Genomic DNA, 21,827 nt, shown 5'->3' on the forward strand with positions numbered 1-21,827 from the left:
TTTTAGTTCCTGATTTTAGTTACTGCTTTGCTCCTATGGGTACACTTGCAATGGCCCCCAGTCCACCCATTATGCCATCATTGACTTGTTCTATTGCTTCTATTATTATGGTCCCAACACTTTGAATACATTGCTCTGGATATAGCAGACTTGGCAATAAAGAAATACTGGCCACTTTTTCCCTAACCATTGATCTCCCTCAAAGGCATCCTTGTCTACTATCAGATCAGGAGTTGGGGTCCTTTTTCAGAGCTGTTCCTTAGTATCCTACTGTTGGTCTGGTTTGAACACTGTATGATTGATTTAAAATGCAATACGTGCTCAGCTCAGCTCAATGCTTGGAAACAATTTGAGATGGATTGAACATTGTTTCTCTATTGTAAAGTAGTCCTGAAATAATAGTGTGGTTACACTAAGTTATATGGTTCTGTTGATGGTGGTAACATCAGGCTATAACTGGAGATAGAATGTAATCCTACCAGAAAGAATCATTTGGTGCCTGCGAACGCTATGTATCTGTTCACTGATATCCTAATCTAAGGTCTGGGTGACTGTACCCCTCTTCTTGGAAAGCTTGGTGTAAGATGAAAGCTGTATCTTTGAAGATAATCTTTAATGAAAATCCAAATATTTAGATTCAAGGACATGCTTATAAAGGATGCATTTCGATAGTTGCGGCCTCCTCCCCTTATCTCTTGATTTCCATTCCCTGAAAGTTATGGATGCCAATTGGAAAGTTGCTGTTACTGTGGGAGTTCACCGTCTCATCAGTGCAGATGAGTTGAGGTAAAGGAAAAATACTAGTATCACTTTGAGGTCTCTTTCAATGTATTTCGATAGTTGCGGCCTCCTCCCCTTATCTCTTGATTTCCATTCCCTGAAAGTTATGGATGCCAATTGGAAAGTTGCTGTTACTGTGGGAGTTCACCGTCTCATCAGTGCAGATGAGTTGAGGTAAAGGAAAAATACTAGTATCACTTTGAGGTCTCTTTCAATGTATTCCACCTGTATGGACACTAGAGGGGGCTACACGCCTGTTTGACATATTGTCATTGGAAACACCCTTAAAAAATATATCATTGGTTCATTATGACGTTTTAATATAGCTTTTGAATGATGTGAGTCATTGACCCCAAAGGACTCCACATTATGATTTTAGCTGAAAGCTTGTTGAATATTTGGGAAGTTTGATTGATTAGAATTTCATTGCAGGTTAATTAAATAAGGCCTAAGGTTTACAGTATCCTTTGTCGAATGTGACTTAATCACAGAGCAACTGCCATCAAATTTGTATTATATGTGATAAAAGAGAAACTATCTTGAAGCGATGCTTACATGATCTCTGAAAGTGAGCACAGCCACAGATACCTGCTCTTGTAAAGTTTGCAAAGAAGTCACGTCCACCCTCCCTCTCTCTCCTTTCTCTCTCTCCCCTCTCATTTGTTCCTGATTGGTTTTCTCTAAAGATAAATGGAGGCACAATTTGACATGCCCATGGACAAGAAGGCGACCATGAAAAAGAAGGCTGCGGGCGGAAGTGGATGTAGCCACATCAGCGCGCCCAAAGCTGCCGCGTCCAATTGTAGGAGCAGCAACAGCAGCAATTGTGTTGACTCTGTCCCCGCTGCTGCTGCCAGTCAGAGCGCCCCAAGTGTGAAGCAGCTCGTCGTGGCCAGCAAAGCAATCATGGACGAGGCGGAGGATGGTGAGGAGGAGTCCAAGTTTCAGCATCCGCGGCTGCGCCGAGCCGGGGGGAGCAGCAGTAGCGGTAGTGGTGGAGGTAGCATCAGAATGAAGAACTTTACGCCAGGAGGGGGAGCCGTGGCCACGGCTACCAGCAATAACTCTACAAACAATGAGCCCAGCCTACTGCAAGCGGAGAACGCGCCTGCTGCCACTGAGCCCACTGTAGCATCCAAAGCGATTGATACCACAACGTGTCTGGGAGATAATGCCGGGCGCGGCGAGACCAACAGAGTGGCAGGGGCGGAGACGTCTAGAGCCGCCGTCACACTCGAGGTTTTAAATGCGGCAGCAGGTGATGGTTGCAACAGCACCGCTCCAATTTCAAGAATGAAATGCAACAAAAACGGAGAATGCAGGAGGGACTCCGGGACCGGGAGCCTGCGCTCGATCATCTCCAACAAGACTGCCGGGGCGGGTAGGGCCGAAGACGGAGGGACCCTTAGGCGTGGTGCCTGTAACTCAGCCAGGGCCAGCATGGATGGCTCCATAACAATCTCCACCACGCAGGGCCACGGGGAAGTGGGCGCAAACCCCGGCATCACCCCGGTTTCCACCGGCGTCCCCGAGAAAAAAGACTCCAGGGTGTCCTTCTCCAACGCGCCGAGCAGGAAAGCCTCCTCATCGCTGCACGGCTCGACCCAGACCCAGACGACCCAGCAGCCCAGGAATTCTGTCACCTTCCAGAAGCCCGAGGAGGGACCCCAGATCCAGACCGAGGATGCCGAGCCCGGCGGAAGCACCTTCATGCAGCGACAATTCAGTGCCATGCTGCAACCTGGAGTTAACAAATTCTCCTTACGTATGTATGGGAGTCAAAAGGCGGTGGAGAGGGAGCAAGAGCGGGTTAAATCAGCGGGCAATTGGATTATCCACCCCTACAGTGATTTCAGGTAAGGGTTAAGTGCTGCGGTTGGTATCTGTGAGTGTGCATGTTGGCATTGTCATGGAGAGTCTTTGTTTGGCCCCATAGCACAACAAGTTATAATGAGAATCCAGGGGCCCAGAAGTAGAATGCCTATTATCAATGTGCATTGTGCAACACAGTCTATTGTCATTAGTTGTTATAAACCAGACACAATAACCCATTTTGGCCCACCTGTTCTGGCTGGTATTTTAGACTATACATTTCGATTACATTTTATTGAATGGAACCCATCTATGTAGTGATTTTCATTAAACAATAGGACATTAACAAAGACAGGTTTTTTAGTCGTGCTTTTTAGTATATTTCAAAGACAACCTGAGCGCAAAGCTTTTTGGCAAGGTATAGGCTTTAAGAATAGCGATGATATCGTGTCCTCTCAAGGTTGTAAACAACAGCCCTCTGTTGAATGTCTGGGATAACCAACCAATCCTCGCATCGATCTCATTCAGAACAATATGCTAATCTTAACCCAACATTATTAAATCACGCCAATTACTAGGCTATTTACCGTGGGGCTAGATTAAAATATGGCTTGTTTCGAGCCGATGTTAGCGTCGTGGCCGGCTGTGCTCTAGATCCTTGACTGACAGGACTGCCGGGGTGTGTGATGGACTCAGTAATGGAATGTCACCTTGAGCAAAGTGTGCTAAAACCTCAAGCATGCTCACTCGAGACATATCCGCCTCTATGACTCCCCAGATCAAGCATTTGAATAATGACGGGTTTACATTCCCTTTTATCACGGTTTTATCAGAAGAATCGACATCTCACGCTTTTTGACATACATATGTGGGTCCTCTCGCCTTTGAGAGGGTCATGTTGATCATGAAATGCTTTACTTTCGCGAAACGGGCCCATTGTATGCAGGGTCATAGAATTGCATCTTTGTGCCACTGAAGTTCGTGATAGACACATGGGCGCTTCCTTCCTTCGTTTCAGCACCACTCGCGAGTGGACAGCTCCCGTTTAACCAAGAGTGGAGCTGGCAGCTACTTTTAGCTACTTTCGATTCACACATCGCGCTGTTTCTGCTCAGCTCATGTTTACGTATCTGAACAAATAATGTTGATTCAATACAATACTTTATTGATACGTATCCAATATGTATAATTTGACTGTATAGTTTCGAAGAGAGACCAGAATTACAACACCAGAATTACAAGTCTCTCATAGGAGTAGGCATGCCCATAGTTCTCACAAATAGCGTCACCTACAGGGTTAATCAAATATGATATTATTGTGGTGTAAACTGCAGAGCTGTGTTCACTATCTCTAGTTACACGGTTAAGACCTAGTCCGTCAGTCGCAGTGTAATGACTCAGCGTTGCACCTGCAGCGAGCCCCCTATGACTGCCCGTCCATGAATACTCTTATCAATGAAAACAAGCCTACTAGCCCTGTACTTCTGACTGTCATCATCAGCAGCACCCAACCGTGTAACCCGCTCATTGGATTTTACTGAATTAGTTTGACCAAAATACTAGTACCATTTCACTTAAGCTATTTTCTTTTCCCATGCAGTTTATATAACTATTCATAAACCTGCAATTAAGGCACATGCTGCTACTGTTGTTGTTGATAAGAAAAACAACATAGGCCTATGTCTACTACAATAATAAAACGCAAATACATACACTACATGACCAAAAGTATGTGGACACCTGCTCATTGAACATTTCATTGCAATGTCTTGGGCAATAATATAGAGTTGGTACCCTCTTTCCTGCTATAACAGCCTCCACTCTTCTAGGAAAGCTTTCCACTAGATGTTGGAACATTTCTGTGAGGACTTACTTCCATTTAGCCATAAGAGCATTAGGGAGGTCGGGCATTGATGTTGGCTGATTAGGCCTGGCTCACAGTCGGCATTCCAATTCATCCCACAGGTGTTTGATGAGGTTGAGGTCAGGTCTCTGTGCAGGCCAGTCATGTTCTTCCACACTGATCTTGACAAATAATTTCTGTATGGACCTTGCTTAGTGCACGAGGGCATTGTCATGCTGAAACAGGAAATGGCCTTCCCCAAACTGTTGCCAAAAAGTTGGAAGTACAGAATCATCTAGAATGTTATTGTATGCTAGTGTTAATATTTCCCTTCACTGTAACTCAGGGATTTATCCAGAACCATGAAAAACAGCCCCAGACTATTATTCCTCCTCCACCAAACTTTACAGTTGGCACTATGCACTTGGGCAGGTAGCGTTCTCCTGGCATCCGCCAAACCCAGATTCGTCCGTCGGACTGCCAGATGATGAAGTGTGATTCATCACTCCAGAGAACGTGTTTCCACTGCTCCAGAGTCCATTGGCAGCGAGCTTTACACCACTCCAGCCGATGCTTGGCATTGCACATAGGGATCTTAGGCTTGTGTGCAGCTGCTCAGCCATGTAAAACAATTTCATGAAGTTCCCGGTACACAGTTATTGTGCTAACGTTGCTTCCAGAGGCAGTATGGAACTCAGTAGTGAGTGTTGCAACTGAGGACAGATAATTTTTATGCGCTTCAGCACTTGGCGGTCCTGTTCTGTAAACTTGTGTGGCTACCACTTCGTGGATGAGCCGTTGTTGCTCCTAGACGTTTCTACGTCACAATAACAGCACTTACAGTTGAGCAGCTCTAGCAGAGCAGAAATTTGACGAACTGACTTGTTGGAAAGGTGGCATCCTATGACGGTGCCAAGTTCAAAGTCACTGAGCTCTTCAGTAAGGCCATTCTACTGCCAATGTTTGTCTGTGGCCGAAATAGCCGAATACACTCATTTGAAGTGGTATCCACATAAACTCAGAAAAAAAGAAACATCCTCTCACTGTCAACTGCGTTTATTTTCAGCAAACGTGTAAATATTTGTATGAACATAACAAGATTCAACAACTGAGACATAAACTGAACAAGTTCCACAGACATGTGACTAACAGAAATGAAATAATGTGTCCCTAAACAAATGGGGGGGTCAGTCAGTATCTGGCGTGGCCACCAGCTGCATTAAGCACTGCAGTGCATCTCCTCCTCATGGACTGCACCAGATTTGCCAGTTCTTGCTGTGAGATGTTACGCACTCTTCCACCAAGGCACCTGCAAGTTCCCAGACATTTCTGGCGGGAATGGCCCTACCCTCACCCTCCAATCCAACAGGTTCCAGACGTGCTCAATGGGATTGAGATCCGGGCTCTTCGCTGGCCATGGCAGAACACTGACAGTCCAGTCTTGCAGGAAATCACGCACAGAACGAGCAGTATGGCTGGTGGCATTGTCATGCTGGAGGGTCATGTCAGGATGAGCCTGCAGGAAGGGTACCACATGAGGAAGGAGGATGTCTTCCCTGTAACGCACAGCGTTGAGATTTCCTGCAATTTACAACAAGCTCAGTCCGATGATGCTGTGATATACCTCTCCAGACCCTCCACCTCCAAATCGATCTTGCTCCAGAGTACAGGCCTCTGTGTAACGCTCATTCCTTTGATGATAAACGCGAATCCGACCATCACCCCTGGTGAGACAAAACCTCGACTCGTCAGTGAAGAGCACATTTTGCCAGTCCTGTCTGGTCCAACGACGGTGGGTTTGTGCCCATAGGTGACGTTGTTGCCAGTGATGTCTGGTGAGGACCTGCCTTACAACAGGCCTACAAGCCCTCAGTCCAGCCTTTCTCAGCCTATTGCGGACAGTCTGAGCACTAATGGAGGGATTGTGCATTCCTGGTGTAACTCGGGCAGTTGTTGCTGCCATCCTGTACATGTCGCGCATGTGTGATGTTCGGATGTACTGATCCTGTGCAGGTGTTGTTACACGTGGTCTGCCTCTGCGAGGACGATCAGCTGTCCATCCTGTCTCCCTACAGCGCTCTCTTAGGCGTCTCACAGTACGGACATTGCAATTTATTGCCTTGATCACATCTGCAGTCCTCATGCCTCCTTGCAGCATGCCTAAGGCACGTTCAATTAAATGAGCAGGGACCCTGGGCAACTTTCTTTTGGTGTTTTTCAGAGTCAGTAGAAAGGCCTCTTAGGTGTCCTAATTTTAAGCTGTAAGTAAGTATCCTAAGTAAGCTGTTAGTGTCTTAATGACTGTTCCACAGGTGCATGTTCATTAATAGTTCATGGTTCATTGAACAAGCATGGGAAACAGTCTTTAAACGCTTTACAATGAAGATCTGTGAAGTTATTTGGATTTTTACAAATTATCCTTGAAAGACTGGGTCCTGAAAAAGGGACATTTCTTTTTTTTCTGAGTTTACTTCTGTATATACAGTGGGGCAAAAACGTATTTAGTCAGCCACCAATTGTGCAAGTTCTCCCACTTAAAAAGATGAGAGAGGCCTGTAATTTTATAATATAATATATGCCATTTAGCAGACGCTTTTATCCAAAGCGACTTACAGTCATGTGTGCATACATTCTACGTATGGGTGGTCCCGGGAATCGAACCCACTACCCTGGCGTTACAAGCGCCATGCTCTACCAACTGAGCTACAGAAGGACCATAGGTACATCATAGGTACACTTCAACTATGACAGACAAAATGAGAAAAAAAATCCAGAAAATCACATTGTAGGATTTTTAATGAATTTATTTGCAAATTATGGTGGAAAATAAGTATTTGGTCAATAACAAAAGTTTATCTCAATACTTTGTTATATACCCTTTGTTGGCAATGACAGAGGTCAAACGTTTTCTGTAAGTCTTCACGAGGTTTTTACACACTGTTGCTGGTATTTTGGCCTATTCCTCCATGCAGATCTCCTCTAGAGCAGTGATGTTTTAGGGCTGTTTCTGGGCAACACAGACTTTCAACTCCCTCCAAAGATTTTCTATTTGGTTGAGATCTGGAGACTGGCTAGGCCACTCCAGGACCTTGAAATGCTTCATACGAAGCCACTCCTTCGTTGCCCGTGCGGTGTGTTTGGGATCATTGTCATGCTGAATGACCCAGCCACATTTCATCTTCAATGCCCTTGCTGATGGAATGAGGTTTTCACTCAAAATCTCACGATACATACATGGCCCCATTCATTCTTTCCTTTACACGGATCAGTCGTCCTGGTCCCTTTGCAGAAGAACAGCCCCATGCTTCACAGTAGGTATGGTGTTCTTTGGATGCAACTCAGCATTCTTTGTCCTCCAAACACGACGAGTTGAGTTTTTACCAAAAAGTTATATTTTGGTTTCATCTGACCATTTGAATCAAATCAAATCAAATTTATTAATATAGCCCTTCATACATCAGCTGATATCTCAAAGTGCTGTACAGAAACCCAGCCTAAACCCCAAACAGCAAGCAATGCAGGTGTAGAAGCACGGTGGCTAGGAAAAACTCCCTAGAAAGGCCAAAACCTAGGAAGAAACCTAGAGAGGAACCAGGCTATGTGGGGTGGACAGTCCTCTTCTGGCTGTGCCGGGTGGAGATTATAACAGAACATGGCCAAGCTGTTCAAATGTTCATAAATGACCAGCATGGTCGGATAATAATAAGGCAGAACAGTTGAAACTGGAGCAGCAGCACAGTCAGGTGGACTGGGGACAGCAAGGAGTCATCATGTCAGGTAGTCCTGGGGCATGGTCCTAGGGCTCAGGTCCTCTGAGAGAGAGAAAGAAAGAGAGAAGGAGAGAATTAGAGAATGCACACTTAGATTCACACAGGACACCGAATAGGACAGGAGAGGTACTCCAGTACCCTGGCGTTACAAGCGCCATGCTCTACCAACTGAGCTACAGACTGCATGGTTTCCCAAGTCCTAGTGAGAGGACCACACACCAGGTCATTGCATGACTCCAAGTTTACTTCAATATGATGGTTATTATATCAATATTTGCGTATACTGGTGTTTCCACAGCCATTTCTCGCATAATTAATTTTACAGACACAAAAACATCCCAACATGTTGAACAAACAAATTATCAATTTTTTTTATGACTTTACTCAACACTAAAAACTGTGGATGGAAACAAGGTTAATGACTGTCACATTCATTCAGTGTAGAAAAATATTTCTAACCAATAGAAAGCAGCTGGTCATCATACACTGTACCTGACAAATGTCCTATGCACAATGCCTTCATACAGCAAATTAGAGGAACTCAGTACCACTAATGATTAAGTTATGTGGGTGATTGGTGGATGTCATGGTTAGCCTGCAGGTAGTCCCTAGAGTGCTGTGCATAGAGGAGAGCCAAGGTAACCTACTTGGAACCGAATGGATCCTGTATCTTGTCAGCTGAGCAGAGAACACATTCGTGACAGTGGAATACTGGAGGCTGAGACAGGAGGGGTCAGGAGACACTGTGGCCCCATCCGAGGACACCCCCGGACAGGGCCAAACAGGAAGGATATAACCCCACCCACTTTGCCAAAGCACAGCCCCCACACCACTAGAGCGATATCTTCAACCACCAACTTACCATCCTGAGACAAGGCTGAGTATAGCCCACAAAGATCTCCGCCATGGCACAACCCAAGGGGGGGCGCCAACCCAGACAGGATGACCACATCAGTGAATCAACCCACTCAGGTGACGCACCCCTTCCAGGGACGGTATGAGAGAGCCCCAGTAAGCCAGTGACTCAGCCCCTGTAATAGGGTGACAAAAGCATGGATTAATTTTTCTGCATCTTATTTGGACAGAAAGTTTCTGATTTTTGCAATGTTACGTAGATGGAAAAAAGCTGTCCTTGAAATGGTCTTGATATGTTCTTCAAAAGAGAGATCAGGGTCCAGAGTAACACCGAGGTCCTTCACAGTTTTATTTGAGACGACTGTACAACCATTAAGATTAATTGTCAGATTCAACAGAAGATCTCTTTGTTTCTTGGGACCTAGAACAAGCATCTCTGTTTTGTCCGAGTTTAAAAGTAGAACGTTTGCAGCCATCCTCTTCCTTATGTCTGAAACACATGCTTCTAGCAAGGGCAATTTTGGGGCTTCACCATGTTTCATTGAAATGTACAGCTGTGTGTCATCCGCATAGCAGTGAAAGTTAACATTATGTTTTCGAATAACATCCCCAAGAGGTAAAATATATAGTGAAAACAATAGGGGTCCTAAAATGGAACCTTGAGGAACACCGAAATTTACAGTTGATTTATCAGAGGACAAACCATTCACAGAGACAAACTGATATCTTTCAGACAGATAAGATCTAAACCAGGCCAGAACTTGTCTGTGTCGACCAATTTGGGTTTCCAATCTCTCCAAAAGAATGTGGTGATCGATGGTATCAAAAGCAGCACTAAGGTCTAGGAGCACGAGGACAGATTCAGAGCCTTGATCCGATGCCATTAAAATGTAATTTACCACCTTCACAAGTGCCGTCTCAGTGCTATGATGGGGTCTAAAACCAGACTGAAGCATTTCGTATACATTGTTTGTCTTCAGGAAGGCAGTAAGTTGTTGCGCAACAGCCTTTTCAAAAAATTTTGAGAGGAATGGAAGATTCGATATAGGCCGATAGTTTTTTATATTTTCTGGGTCAAGGTTTGGCTTTTTCAAGAGAGGTTTTATTACTGCCACTTTTAGTGAGTTTGGTACACATCCGGTGGATAGAGAGCCGTTTATTATGTTCAACATAGGAGGGCCAAGCACAGGAAGCAGCTCTTTCAGTAGTTTAGTTGGAATAGGGTCCATTATGCAGCTTGAAGGTTTAGAGGCCATGATTATTTCTCTCAATCTTCTTCTGGATCATCCAAATGCTCTCTAGCAAACTTCAGACGGGCCTGGACATGTACTGGCTTAAGCAGGGGGACACGTCTGGCACTGCAGGATTCGAGTCCCTGGCGGCGTAGTGTGTTATTGATGGTAGGCTTTGTTACTTTGGTCTCAGCTCTCTGCAGGTCATTCACTAGGTCCCCCCGTGTGGTTCTGGGATTTTTGCTCACCGTTCTTGTGATCATTTTGACCGCACGGGGTGAGATCTTGCGCTCTTTGATCTTGGCCATAGTGGAGTTTGGAGTGTGACTGTTTGAAGTTGTGGACAGGTGTATTTGTCATGTATTGTCATGTATTGTCATGTCTTGTCCCTGTGCTTTCTCTTCTTTTTGTTTCCCCCTGCTGGTCTTATTAGGTTTCTTTCTCTCTCTCTATCCCTCTCTCTCTCTATTGTTCCGTTCCTGCTCCCAGCTGTTCCTCATTTTCCTAACGACCTCGTTTACTCTCTCACACCTGTCCCCTATTTTGCCCTCTGATTAGGTCTCTATTTCTCTCTCGGTTTCTGCCTCTGTCCTTGTCGGATTCTTGTTTGCTGTTTGCTGTGTCCTTGTTCCGTCCTGTCGTGTTTTGCCTTTTCATCAGATGCTGCGTGTGAGCAGGTGTCTCTGTCCGCTACGGCCCGCGCCTACCCGAAGGGACCTGCAGTCTGTTGCCGCTTATCCTGCAATTCTCCTCAACAACTAAGAGGATTTATGTTTTCCCTGTTTGGACATTTCCTGTAAGGATTGAGGATTATGTTTTCTCTGTTTGGACTTGAATAAACTCAGTTTCTGTTAAGTCGCTTTTGGGTCCTCACTCACCTGCATAACAGTATTTTATACTGATAACAAGTTCAAACAGGTGCCATTAATACAGGTAACGAGTGGAGTACAGAGGAGCCTCTTAAAGAAGAAGTTACAGGTCTGTGAGAGCCAGAAATCTTGCTTGTTTGTAGGTGACCAAATACTGATTTTCCACCATAATTTGCAAATAAATTCATAAAAAATCCTACAATGTGATTTTCTGGATTTTTCTTTCTCAGTTTGTCTGTCATAGTTGAAGTGTACCTATGATGAAAATTACAGGCCTCTCTCATCTTTTTAAGTAGGAGAACTTGCACAATTGGTGGCTGACTAAATACTTTTTTTGCCCCACTGTATAATGTATTTTCTACACTGGAGGTGTACCAAAACAATAATTTACAACAATAATGCTCATTCTCATTCATCAATCATTAATTTTCATATTCCTTCAGGTTATGCTTAAATCTTATACCCCAACCTGAGCACACCATTCTGCCACCTCTGGTCTCTTGGCCGTCTCACCCCCACTGAGGGTCAGCTCCCGCTCAGCCCAGTCAAAGCTCTTCTCTGTCCTGACACCCCAGTGGTGGAACGAGCTTCCCCCTGAAGCTAGGACAGCAGAGTCCCTGCTCATCTTCCAAAAACAACTGAAACCCTACCTCTTCAAAGAGTATCTGAAATAAGACAGCTCAGTCTTACCCCCACCCTATAAAAACATAAATAAAATAAAATTGCATTTGTCTTTTCCTACTGACACTGACTTTGCTGGTAACTACTCTATTTAGGAAGAATGTACTTACTATGACTGTGATATGTAGTTGTCTAATCTTAATACGAATGCACTAACTGTTAGTCGCTTTGGATAAAAGTGTCTGCTAAATGACTGAAATGCAAAATGCAAATCGATATTAATCAGCTTAACATAACCCTTCAGCCTAACATATTGTAGGTCTTTGTAGTTTGCTTACGCACTCACCAGTTTTTGTTAGAAAGTCCCCAGTGCCTGTCCGTTTCCCTCCCTTGCCTCTATCACTCTGCTTTTGTCCTCTATTCTATCATTTTCCTCCACCTCCACCTCTCCCTCTCGCTTTTACCTTTCCCTCATCCACACACAAATGCACTCACTCCCTCACACACACACACGCACACACACAAACTCTCCCTTCTCTCTCTCTCTCCCTTTCTCTTTCTCCAGGTTCTACTGGGATTTCACAATGCTTCTCTTCATGGTGGGTAACCTGATCATCATCCCGGTGGGCATCACCTTCTTCAACGACGGGACAACCACCCCTTGGATCATCTTTAACGTCATCTCAGACACCTTCTTCCTCATGGACCTGGTCCTCAACTTTCGCACAGGCATCATCATCGAGGACAACTCCGACATCATCCTGGACCCCAAAACCATCAAGACGACGTACCTGAAGACCTGGTTCATCGTGGACTTTGTCTCCTCAATCCCCGTGGATTATATCTTCCTTATCGTGGAGAAGGGGATTGACTCTGAGATGTATAAGACGGCCAGGGCCCTGAGGATCGTACGATTCACTAAGATCCTTAGCCTACTGAGGCTCCTGAGGTTGTCCCGGCTCATCCGCTACATCCACCAGTGGGAAGAGGTAGGACAACACTCCACACAGCCCCCCGAAATGCTTCATGGCCTATAATAATTATCATAATGGATTGCATCTATTCGTCACTTTTCACAATAGTTCTCAAAGATCTTGAAAGGGGGGGGGGACTCAAACTAGCCTCATCAACTATTTATTGTCCTGATGATAGGAGAAAGGATGATAACTATAGTATACACATAGCACCATTCTCCTGGAGCTTTGTAAGATGGAAACTCATCTGATCCACTACTAATGTGTAGTGCACACTCACAGCATCGTGGCTACATAATACATGGTTTAGGATAGTCACCATAGATAACTATGCTAGAAAGCTACATGGCTATACTAAGTACACGTATTGTCAGAGAGAAGGTACAGTAGGGAGGTGGGGCAGCATTGTATAGAAGCAAGATGAGATAGGCTCACAGCAGCATCATGCAATTTCCCATGACAATAATGAAAATGATAATGGTTGGATTATTATTATTTTTTTTACCACACTTCCACTGTAGGTCTAAAGTGCTTTAGATGTAAAGTGCTTTTACATTGTACAGTGGTCAACTCACCTCATCCACTACTAATGTGTAGTTACCCTTGGGAGAAAGTAGGCTAACATCCCTTCATGACCCATGGGTTCAGGGTAATCACTAGATGGCCATGCTAAAGAGGACAAGTGGATATTGTCACAGAGGAAGTAGGCTAAGAGCCAGGATCGTGCTATTGCTGATGATTGTAATGAAAGTGGGTAGTGAATTTTAGGCAGTGATTTTGGGTAGTGATGGTTAGTGAATTGTGGGTAGTAAGTTTGGTAGTGAATTGGGTAGTGAGGGGTAGCCTAGTGGTTAGAGCGTTGGACTAGTAACTGGAAGGTTGCAAGTTCAAACCTCCGAGCTGACAAGGTACAAATCTGTCGTTCTGCCCCTGTACAGGCAGTTAACCCACTGTTCCTAGGCCGTCATTGAAAATAAGAATTTGTTCTTAAATGACTTGCCTGGTTAAATAAAGGTTAAAAAAAAATTGTGCGACAGGTTGTCCAGACAAGTTGTCTAGGTGGAAAATCATAGAATGCTCTGCCAAGCTTTAAATATTTGACAGGTATACCACACTGTTCTGTACCCAGGACCTCTTGGTCCCACATCCATTTGGACTTCTTTATAGATTAATATCAAAGCAGACATTTGTCTAAGTGCTGTCAGGTCCCTGAGTTCCATCTAAGAACTTTAGTTGTTGGCTGACAACCAATAAGCTGTTAAACAGTCCGGACCCAGCCCTGCCTGTGTTTGTTCCCAGTCGTTTGTCGAGGGCCAGGAGGTTTACTTTGCTGTTCTTGACCTGTGTGTTGTTGTTGGCAGGAGGGTTTAAACTTTAAAACACACTTTGCATCCTAATCACCATCAGTGCCGTCGCTGTCTCCCCGTTTGACCCGCGACTCCCAGAAGGCATCTGCTCATTTTGATAAGCAACATTTTAGAAGAGGCAAACACAGTTAATAAATGAAGAAGCCGAGGAGGAGCAGGTGGGGTGGTTATATGGCACACTGGAGGGGGTGCTCACTATGATTATATATCTGGCTAATTGTTATTATTATTATAATTCAGTTAGGCTAGCGTTCCTCGTAGGTTAGCCTTTAATTGTGTCACCATTAATTTTCTGTCTCTTTGTTAGCTTCGGATGGTACATGATTGGTTGGTTTGTCCTTTGGCCATTACTAGTTATTCGTTCATCTACAATATTTCTTTATTTTTTATTTTACCTTTAACTACGCAAGTCAGTTAAGAACAAATTCTTATTTTCAATGACGGCCTAGGAACAGTGGGTTAACTGCCTTGTTCAGGGGCAGAACAACAGATTTGTACCTTGTCAGCTCGGGGATTCGATCTTCTTAACCTTTCAGTTAGAAGTCCAATGCGTTAACCGCTAGGTAGCCTAATATACCTCTGCTCTATTCATTTTCCCCCTCTTCTGTGTTCTCTTGGAGGGGCCTTGGTCTGTCTGGTCCGTCTACATTTACATTTACATTTAAGTCATTTAGCAGACGCTCTTATCCAGAGCGACTTACAAATTGGTGCATTCACCTTATGACATCCAGTGGAACAGTCACTTTACAATAGTGCATCTAAATCTTAAAGGGGGGGGGTGAGAAGGATTACTTATCCTATCCTAGGTATTCCTTAAAGAGGTGGGGTTTCAGGTGTTTCCGGAAGGTGGTGATTGACTCCGCTGTCCTGGCGTCGTGAGGGAGTTTGTTCCACCATTGGGGGGCCAGAGCAGCGAACAGTTTTGACTGGGCTGAGCGGGAGCTGTACTTCCTCAGTGGTAGGGAGGCGAGCAGGCCAGAGGTGGATGAACGCAGTGCCCTTGTTTGGGTGTAGGGCCTGATCAGAGCCTGGAGGTACTGAGGTGCCGTTCCCCTCACAGCTCCGTAGGCAAGCACCATGGTCTTGTAGCGGATGCGAGCTTCAACTGGAAGCCAGTGGAGAGAGCGGAGGAGCGGGGTGACGTGAGAGAACTTGGGAAGGTTGAACACCAGACGGGCTGCGGCGTTCTGGATGAGTTGTAGGGGGTTAATGGCACAGGCAGGGAGCCCAGCCAACAGCGAGTTGCAGTAATCCAGACGGGAGATGACAAGTGCCTGGATTAGGACCTGCGCCGCTTCCTGTGTAAGGCAGGGTCGTACTCTGCAGATGTTGTAGAGCATGAACCTACAGGAACGGGCCACCGCCTTGATGTTAGTTGAGAACGACAGGGTGTTGTCCAGGATCACGCCAAGGTTCTTAGCGCTCTGGGAGGAGGACACAATGGAGTTGTCAACCGTGATGGCGAGATCATGGAACGGACAGTCCTTCCCCGGGAGGAAGAGCAGCTCAGTCTTGCCGAGGTTCAGCTTGAGGTGGTGATCCGTCATCCACACTGATATGTCTGCCAGACATGCAGAGATGTGATTCGCCACCTGGTCATCAGAAGGGGGAAAGGAGAAGATTAATTGTGTGTCGTCTGCATAGCAATGATAGGAGAGACCATGTGAGGTCATAACAGAGCCAAGTGACTTGGTGTATAGCGAGAATAGGAGAGGGCCTAGAACAGAGCCCTGGGGGACACCAGTGGTGAGAGCGCGTGGTGGGGAGACAGATTCTCGCCACGCCACCTGGTAGGAGCGACCTGTCAGGTAGGACGCAATCCAAGCGTGGGCCGCGCCAGAGATGCCCAACTCGGAGAGGGTGGAGAGGAGGATCTGATGGTTCACAGTATCGAAGGCAGCCGATAGGTCTAGAAGGATGAGAGCAGAGGAGAGAGAGTTAGCTTTAGCGGTGCGGAGCGCCTCCGTGATACAGAGAAGAGCAGTCTCAGTTGAATGACTAGTCTTGAAACCTGACTGATTTGGATCAAGAAGGTCATTCAGAGAGAGATAGCGGGAGAGCTGGCCAAGGACGGCACGTTCAAGAGTTTTGGAGAGAAAAGAAAGAAGGGATACTGGTCTGTAGTTGTTGACATCGGTGGGATCGAGTGTAGGTTTTTTCAGAAGGGGTGCAACTCTCGCTCTCTTGAAGACGGAAGGGACGTAGCCAGCGGTCAGGGATGAGTTGATGCAGGGATGAGTTGATGAGCCAGGTGAGCTAAGGGAGAAGGTCTCCGGAAATGGTCTGGAGAAGAGAGGAGGGGATAGGGTCAAGCGGGCAGGTTGTTGGGCGGCCGGCCGTCACAAGACGCGAGATTTCATCTGGAGATAGAGGGGAGAAAGAGGTCAGAGCACAGGGTAGGGCAGTGTGAGCAGAACCAGCGGTGTCTATCTATCCGTCATCTCACACCGATGCCACAAAAGGTCTAATGGGGATAATGGGATCATTCTAACTTTTCTCTTATGAAAGTAGGCCAGGCATCGGGCACAAGCTGGCATTTTACAGTGGTGTGGATGGTGGATGCACTGGGCCCTGTGTGTGCCCCTTACCTTTGGATAATTGGATTTCTGAAGACATGATGCGACAAACAAACAGAGCGATGCATGATGGTTAGAGGAGGATACTTGGCATGCATGGAAGAGGAGTGCTGAGATGGGTTGGTGTTAAATAGGCACAGACAGGCAGACAAGTAGACAGCAGTCAGATGAACGGATGGAGCAGTTGGCAGATCCTTAATGACTGGCAGATCTATCCCTCAGATGCCATATTTGAATACTTTCGAAAAGCATCCTTTCTTTTGATAATCACTGATCTGCATGTAGTTGGATAACTGAGTTCAAGATCTCTCCACATTTTCGCTCTTATTCATAATGTCAAACAAGGAGGCATAGATGGAATGAAGGAAAATGCTTGTATTAAGTGTTTGTACAGGAATGATGGAATGAAAGAAGGATGCCTGCATTGAGTGTTTGAACAAGGCCATAGAGTGGAGTTTGGAGAGGAAGTGTTGAAAGTCCCTCTCCGCTGTTTAGTGTTGAATGGTGTGCCCTTAACTTACGCTGTATTCTCTACTAATGGGATTTGCCATGGTGACATAACTCTTTGTGCTGTGGTAGTAGGAGGTTTGCTTTTGTTGTTGTTATTCACTCGTCCAATTGATTACGTGAGTTTGTATTGTTTTACACACCAAAACAACAACGTTGTTTGGAAGACTTTTTATTTTTTATTTCAACTTTATTTAACCAGGTAAGCTAGTTGAGAACAAGTTCTCATTTACAACTGCGACCTGGCCAATTTAAAGCAAAGCAGTCGACAGAAGCAACAACACAGAGTTACACATGGAATAAACAAGCGTACAGTCAATAGCACAATAGAAAAAAAAGAAAGTCTATATACAGCGTGTGCAAATGGCATGAGGAGGTATGGCAATAAATAGGCCAGAGTAGCAAAGTAATTACAATTTAGCAGATTAACACTGGAGTGATAGATGAGCCGATGATGATGAGCAGATGATGGTGTGTAAGTAGTGATACTGGTGTGCAAAGAGCAGCAAAGTAAATAAAAACAATATGGGGATGAGGTAGGCAGATTGGGTGGGCTATTTACAGATGGACTATGTACAGCTGCAGCGATCCGTTAGCTGCTCAGATAGCTGATGTTTAAAGTTAGTGAGGCAAATGCAAGTCTCCAGCTTCAGCAATTTTTGCAATTCGTTCCAGTTACTGGCAGCACAGAACTGGAAGGAAAGGCGGCCAAAGGACGGTGTTGTTTTTGGGGATGACCAGGGAGATATACCTGCTAGAGCGCGTGCTACGGGTGGGTGTTGTTATCGTGACCAGTGAGCTGCGATAAGGCTGAGCTTTACCTAGCATAGACTTATAGATGACCTGGAGCCAGTGGGTCTGGTGATGAATTTGTAGCGAGGGCCAGACAACTAGAGCATACAGGTCGCAGTGGTGGGTGGTATAAGGCGCTTTGGTAACAAAACGGATGGCACTGTCATAGACTGCATCCAATTTGCTGAGTAGAGCATTGGAAGCTATTTTGTAGATGATATCGCCGAAGTCGAGGATTGGTAGGATAGTCAGATAGGATAGTTTTACTAGGGTAAGTTTGGCGGTATGAGTGAAGGAGGCTTTGTTGCAAAATAGAAAGCCGATTCTAGATATGATTTTGGATTGGAGATGTTTGATATGAGTCTGGAAGGAGAGTTTGCAGTCTAGCCAGCCACCTAGGTATTTGTAGTTGTCCACATATTCTAGGTCAGAACCGTCCAGAGTAGTGATGCTAGTCGGGCGGGCGGGTGCAGGCAGCGATCGGTTGAAAAGCATACATTTGGTTTTGCTAGCGTTGGAGAGTGTTGTATGGCATTGAAGCTCGTTTGGAGGTTAGTGAACACAGTGTCCAAAGAAGGGCCAAATGTATACAGAATGGTGTCGTCTGCATAGAGGTGGATCAGGGAATCACCCACAGCAAGAGCGACATCATTGATATATACAGATAAGAGAGTCGGACCGAGAATTGAACCCTGCGGTACCCCCATAGACGGCCAGAGGTCCGGACAATAGGCCCCCCGATTTTACACACTGAACTCTGTCTGCGAAGTAGTTGGTGAACCAGGCGAGGCAGTCATTTGAGAAACCAAGGCTATTGAGTCTGCTGATAAGAATACGGTGAATTTGCAGAGTCGAAAGCCTTGGTCAGGTCAATGAAGACGGCTGCACAGTACTGTCTTTTATCAATGTCGGTTATGATATCGTTTAATACCTTGAGCATGGCTGAGGTGCACCTGTGACCAGCTCGGAAACAGGATTGCACAGTGGAGAAGGTACAATGGGATTCGAAATGGTCAGTAATCTGTTTATTAACCTCTTGCTCCTACCTGACACGCAGGCGTCCCATCTAGACATCTGGAAATGCAAATGCGCTATGCTAAATGCTAATAGTACTAGTTAAAACTCAAACGTTCATTAAAATACACATGCAGGGTATTGAATTAAAGCTACACTCGTTGTGAATCCAGGCAACAAGTCAGATTTTTAAAATGCTTTTCGGCGAAAGCATGAGAAGCTATTATCTGATAGCATGTAACACCCCAAAAGACCCGCAGGGGACATAAACAAAAATAATTAGCATAGTCGGTGCTACACAAACCCCACAAATAAAATATAAAACATTCATTACCTTTGACCAACTTCTTTGTTGGCACTCCTAGATGTCCCATAATCACTATTGGGTCTTTTTTTTAGATTAAAGCGGTCCATATATAGCCTAGATATCGATCTATGAAGACTGTGTGATAAACGGAAAAAAATAGCGTCTTATAACGTAACGTCATTTTTTTTAAATTAAAAAAGTTGACGATAAACTTTCACAAAACACTTCGAAATACTTTTGTAATGCAACTTTAGGTATTAGTAAACGTTAATAAGCGATCAAATTGATCACGAGGCGATGTATATTCTATAGGGGTACGTCTGGAAATAATGTCCGGGTAAATCTCAACCAAAATATCCGGTCCGAGACCTGAAGAAATGGGCTGTCTCTTCTTCGTTTGACCAAGAAACAAAGCCTAGGCAAATGACAAGACTGTTGACATCGTGTGGAAGCTGTAGCAATTGCAATCTCGGCTCCAGGTAATTTGCTTTCCCATAGAAAATACATGCAAGTGGCGCATTGATATATTTTCCAATTTTCAGTGATCAGATTTTCCCCCTTTGAATTTGACTGCGGCAGCTTTCCAATCTTTAGGGATCTCGGACAAAACGAAAGAGAGGTTGAACAGACTGGTAATAGGGGTTGCAACAATGGCGGCGGATCATTTTAGAAAGAGAGGGTCCAGATTGTCTAGCCCAGCTGATTTTTACATTTACATTTACATTTACATTTAAGTCATTTAGCAGACGCTCTTATCCAGAGCGACTTACAAATTGGTGCATTCACCTTATGACATCCAGTGGAACAACCACTTTACAATAGTGCATCTAAATATTTTAAGGGGGGAGGGGGGTGAGAAGGATTACTTTATCCTATCCTAGGTATTCCTTAAAGAGGTGGGGTTTCAGGTGTCTCCGGAAGGTGGTGATTGACTCCGCTGTCCTGGCGTCGTGAGGGAGTTTGTTCCACCATTGGGGAGCCAGAGCAGCGAACAGTTTTGACTGAGCTGAGCGGGAACTGTACTTCCTCAGTGGTAGGGAGGCGAGCAGGCCAGAGGTGGATGAACGCAGTGCCCTTATTTGGGTGTAGGGCCTGATCAGAGCCTGGAGGTACTGAGGTGCCGTTCCCCTCACAGCTCCGTAGGCAAGCACCATGGTCTTGTAGCGGATGCGAGCTTCAACTGGAAGCCAGTGGAGAGAGCGGAGGAGCGGGGTGACGTGAGAGAACTTGGGAAGGTTGAACACTAGACGGGCTGCGGCGTTCTGGATGAGTTGTAGGGGTTTAATGGCACAGGCAGGGAGCCCAGCCAACAGCGAGTTGCAGTAATCCAGACGGGAGATGACAAGTGCCTGGATTAGGACCTGCGCCGTTTCCTGTGTGAGGCAGGGTCGTACTCTGCGGATGTTGTAGAGCATGAACCTACAGGAACGGGCCACCGCCTTGATGTTAGTTGAGAACGACAGTTTGTTGTCCAGGATCACGCCAAGGTTCTTAGCGCTCTGGGAGGAGGACACAATGGAGTTGTCAACCGTGATGGCGAGATCATGGAACGGGCAGTCCTTCCCCGGGAGGAAGAGCAGCTCCGTCTTGCCGAAGTTCAGCTTGAGGTGGTGATCCGTCATCCACACTGATATGTCTGCCAGACATGCAGAGATGCGATTTGCCACCCGGTCATCAGAAGGGGGAAAGGAGAAGATTAATTGTGTGTCGTCTGCATAGCAATGATAGGAGAGACCATGTGAGGTTATGACAGAGCCAAGTGACTTGGTGTATAGCGAGAATAGGAGAGGGCCTAGAACAGAGCCCTGGGGGACACCAGTGGTGAGAGCGCGTGGTGAGGAGACAGATTCTCGCCACGCCACCTGGTAGGAGCGACCTGTCAGGTAGGACGCAATCCAAGCGTGGGCCGCGCCGGAGATGCCCAACTCGGAGAGGGTGGAGAGGAGGATCTGATGGTTCACAGTATCGAAGGCAGCCGATAGGTCTAGAAGGATGAGAGCAGAGGAGAGAGAGTTAGCTTTAGCGGTGCGGAGCGCCTCCGTGATACAGAGAAGAGCAGTCTCAGTTGAATGACTAGTCTTGAAACCTGACTGATTTGGATCAAGAAGGTCATTCTGAGAGAGATAGCGGGAGAGCTGACCAAGGACGGCACGTTCAAGAGTTTTGGAGAGAAAAGAAAGAAGGGATACTGGTCTGTAGTTGTTGACATCGGAGGGATCGAGTGTAGGTTTTTTCAGAAGGGGTGCAACTCTCGCTCTCTTGAAGACGGAAGGGACGTAGCCAGCGGTCAGGGATAAGTTGATGAGCGAGGTGAGGTAAGGGAGAAGGTCTCCGGAAATGGTCTGGAGAAGAGAGGAGGGGATAGGGTCGAGCGGGCAGGTTGTTGGGCGGCCGGCCGTCACAAGACGCGAGATTTCATCTGGAGAGAGAGGGGAGAAAGAGGTCAGAGCACAGGGTAGGGCAGTGTGAGCAGAACCAGCAGTGTTGTTTGACTTAAAAACGAGGATC

At 45.8% G+C, this 21,827-nt stretch overlaps 1 protein-coding gene across 1 annotated transcript in view; it reads left to right on the top strand.

Annotated features, from left to right (window-relative positions):
- The first annotated feature begins 1,507 nt into the window (after positions 1–1,507).
- Positions 1,508–21,827, top strand: part of LOC124040837 (potassium/sodium hyperpolarization-activated cyclic nucleotide-gated channel 2-like) — an 83,863-nt gene continuing 63,543 nt past the window's right edge. The window contains exons 1-2 of the mRNA XM_046357937.1: positions 1,508–2,636; positions 12,348–12,771. Of these exons, the coding sequence (XP_046213893.1) occupies positions 1,513–2,636; positions 12,348–12,771 (1,548 nt within the window). The 5' untranslated portion in view covers positions 1,508–1,512. The remainder of the gene's footprint in view (positions 2,637–12,347; positions 12,772–21,827) is intronic.

This window comes from Oncorhynchus gorbuscha, linkage group LG08, assembly GCF_021184085.1.
Source record: "Oncorhynchus gorbuscha isolate QuinsamMale2020 ecotype Even-year linkage group LG08, OgorEven_v1.0, whole genome shotgun sequence".
NCBI classification, from domain to species: domain Eukaryota; kingdom Metazoa; phylum Chordata; class Actinopteri; order Salmoniformes; family Salmonidae; genus Oncorhynchus; species Oncorhynchus gorbuscha.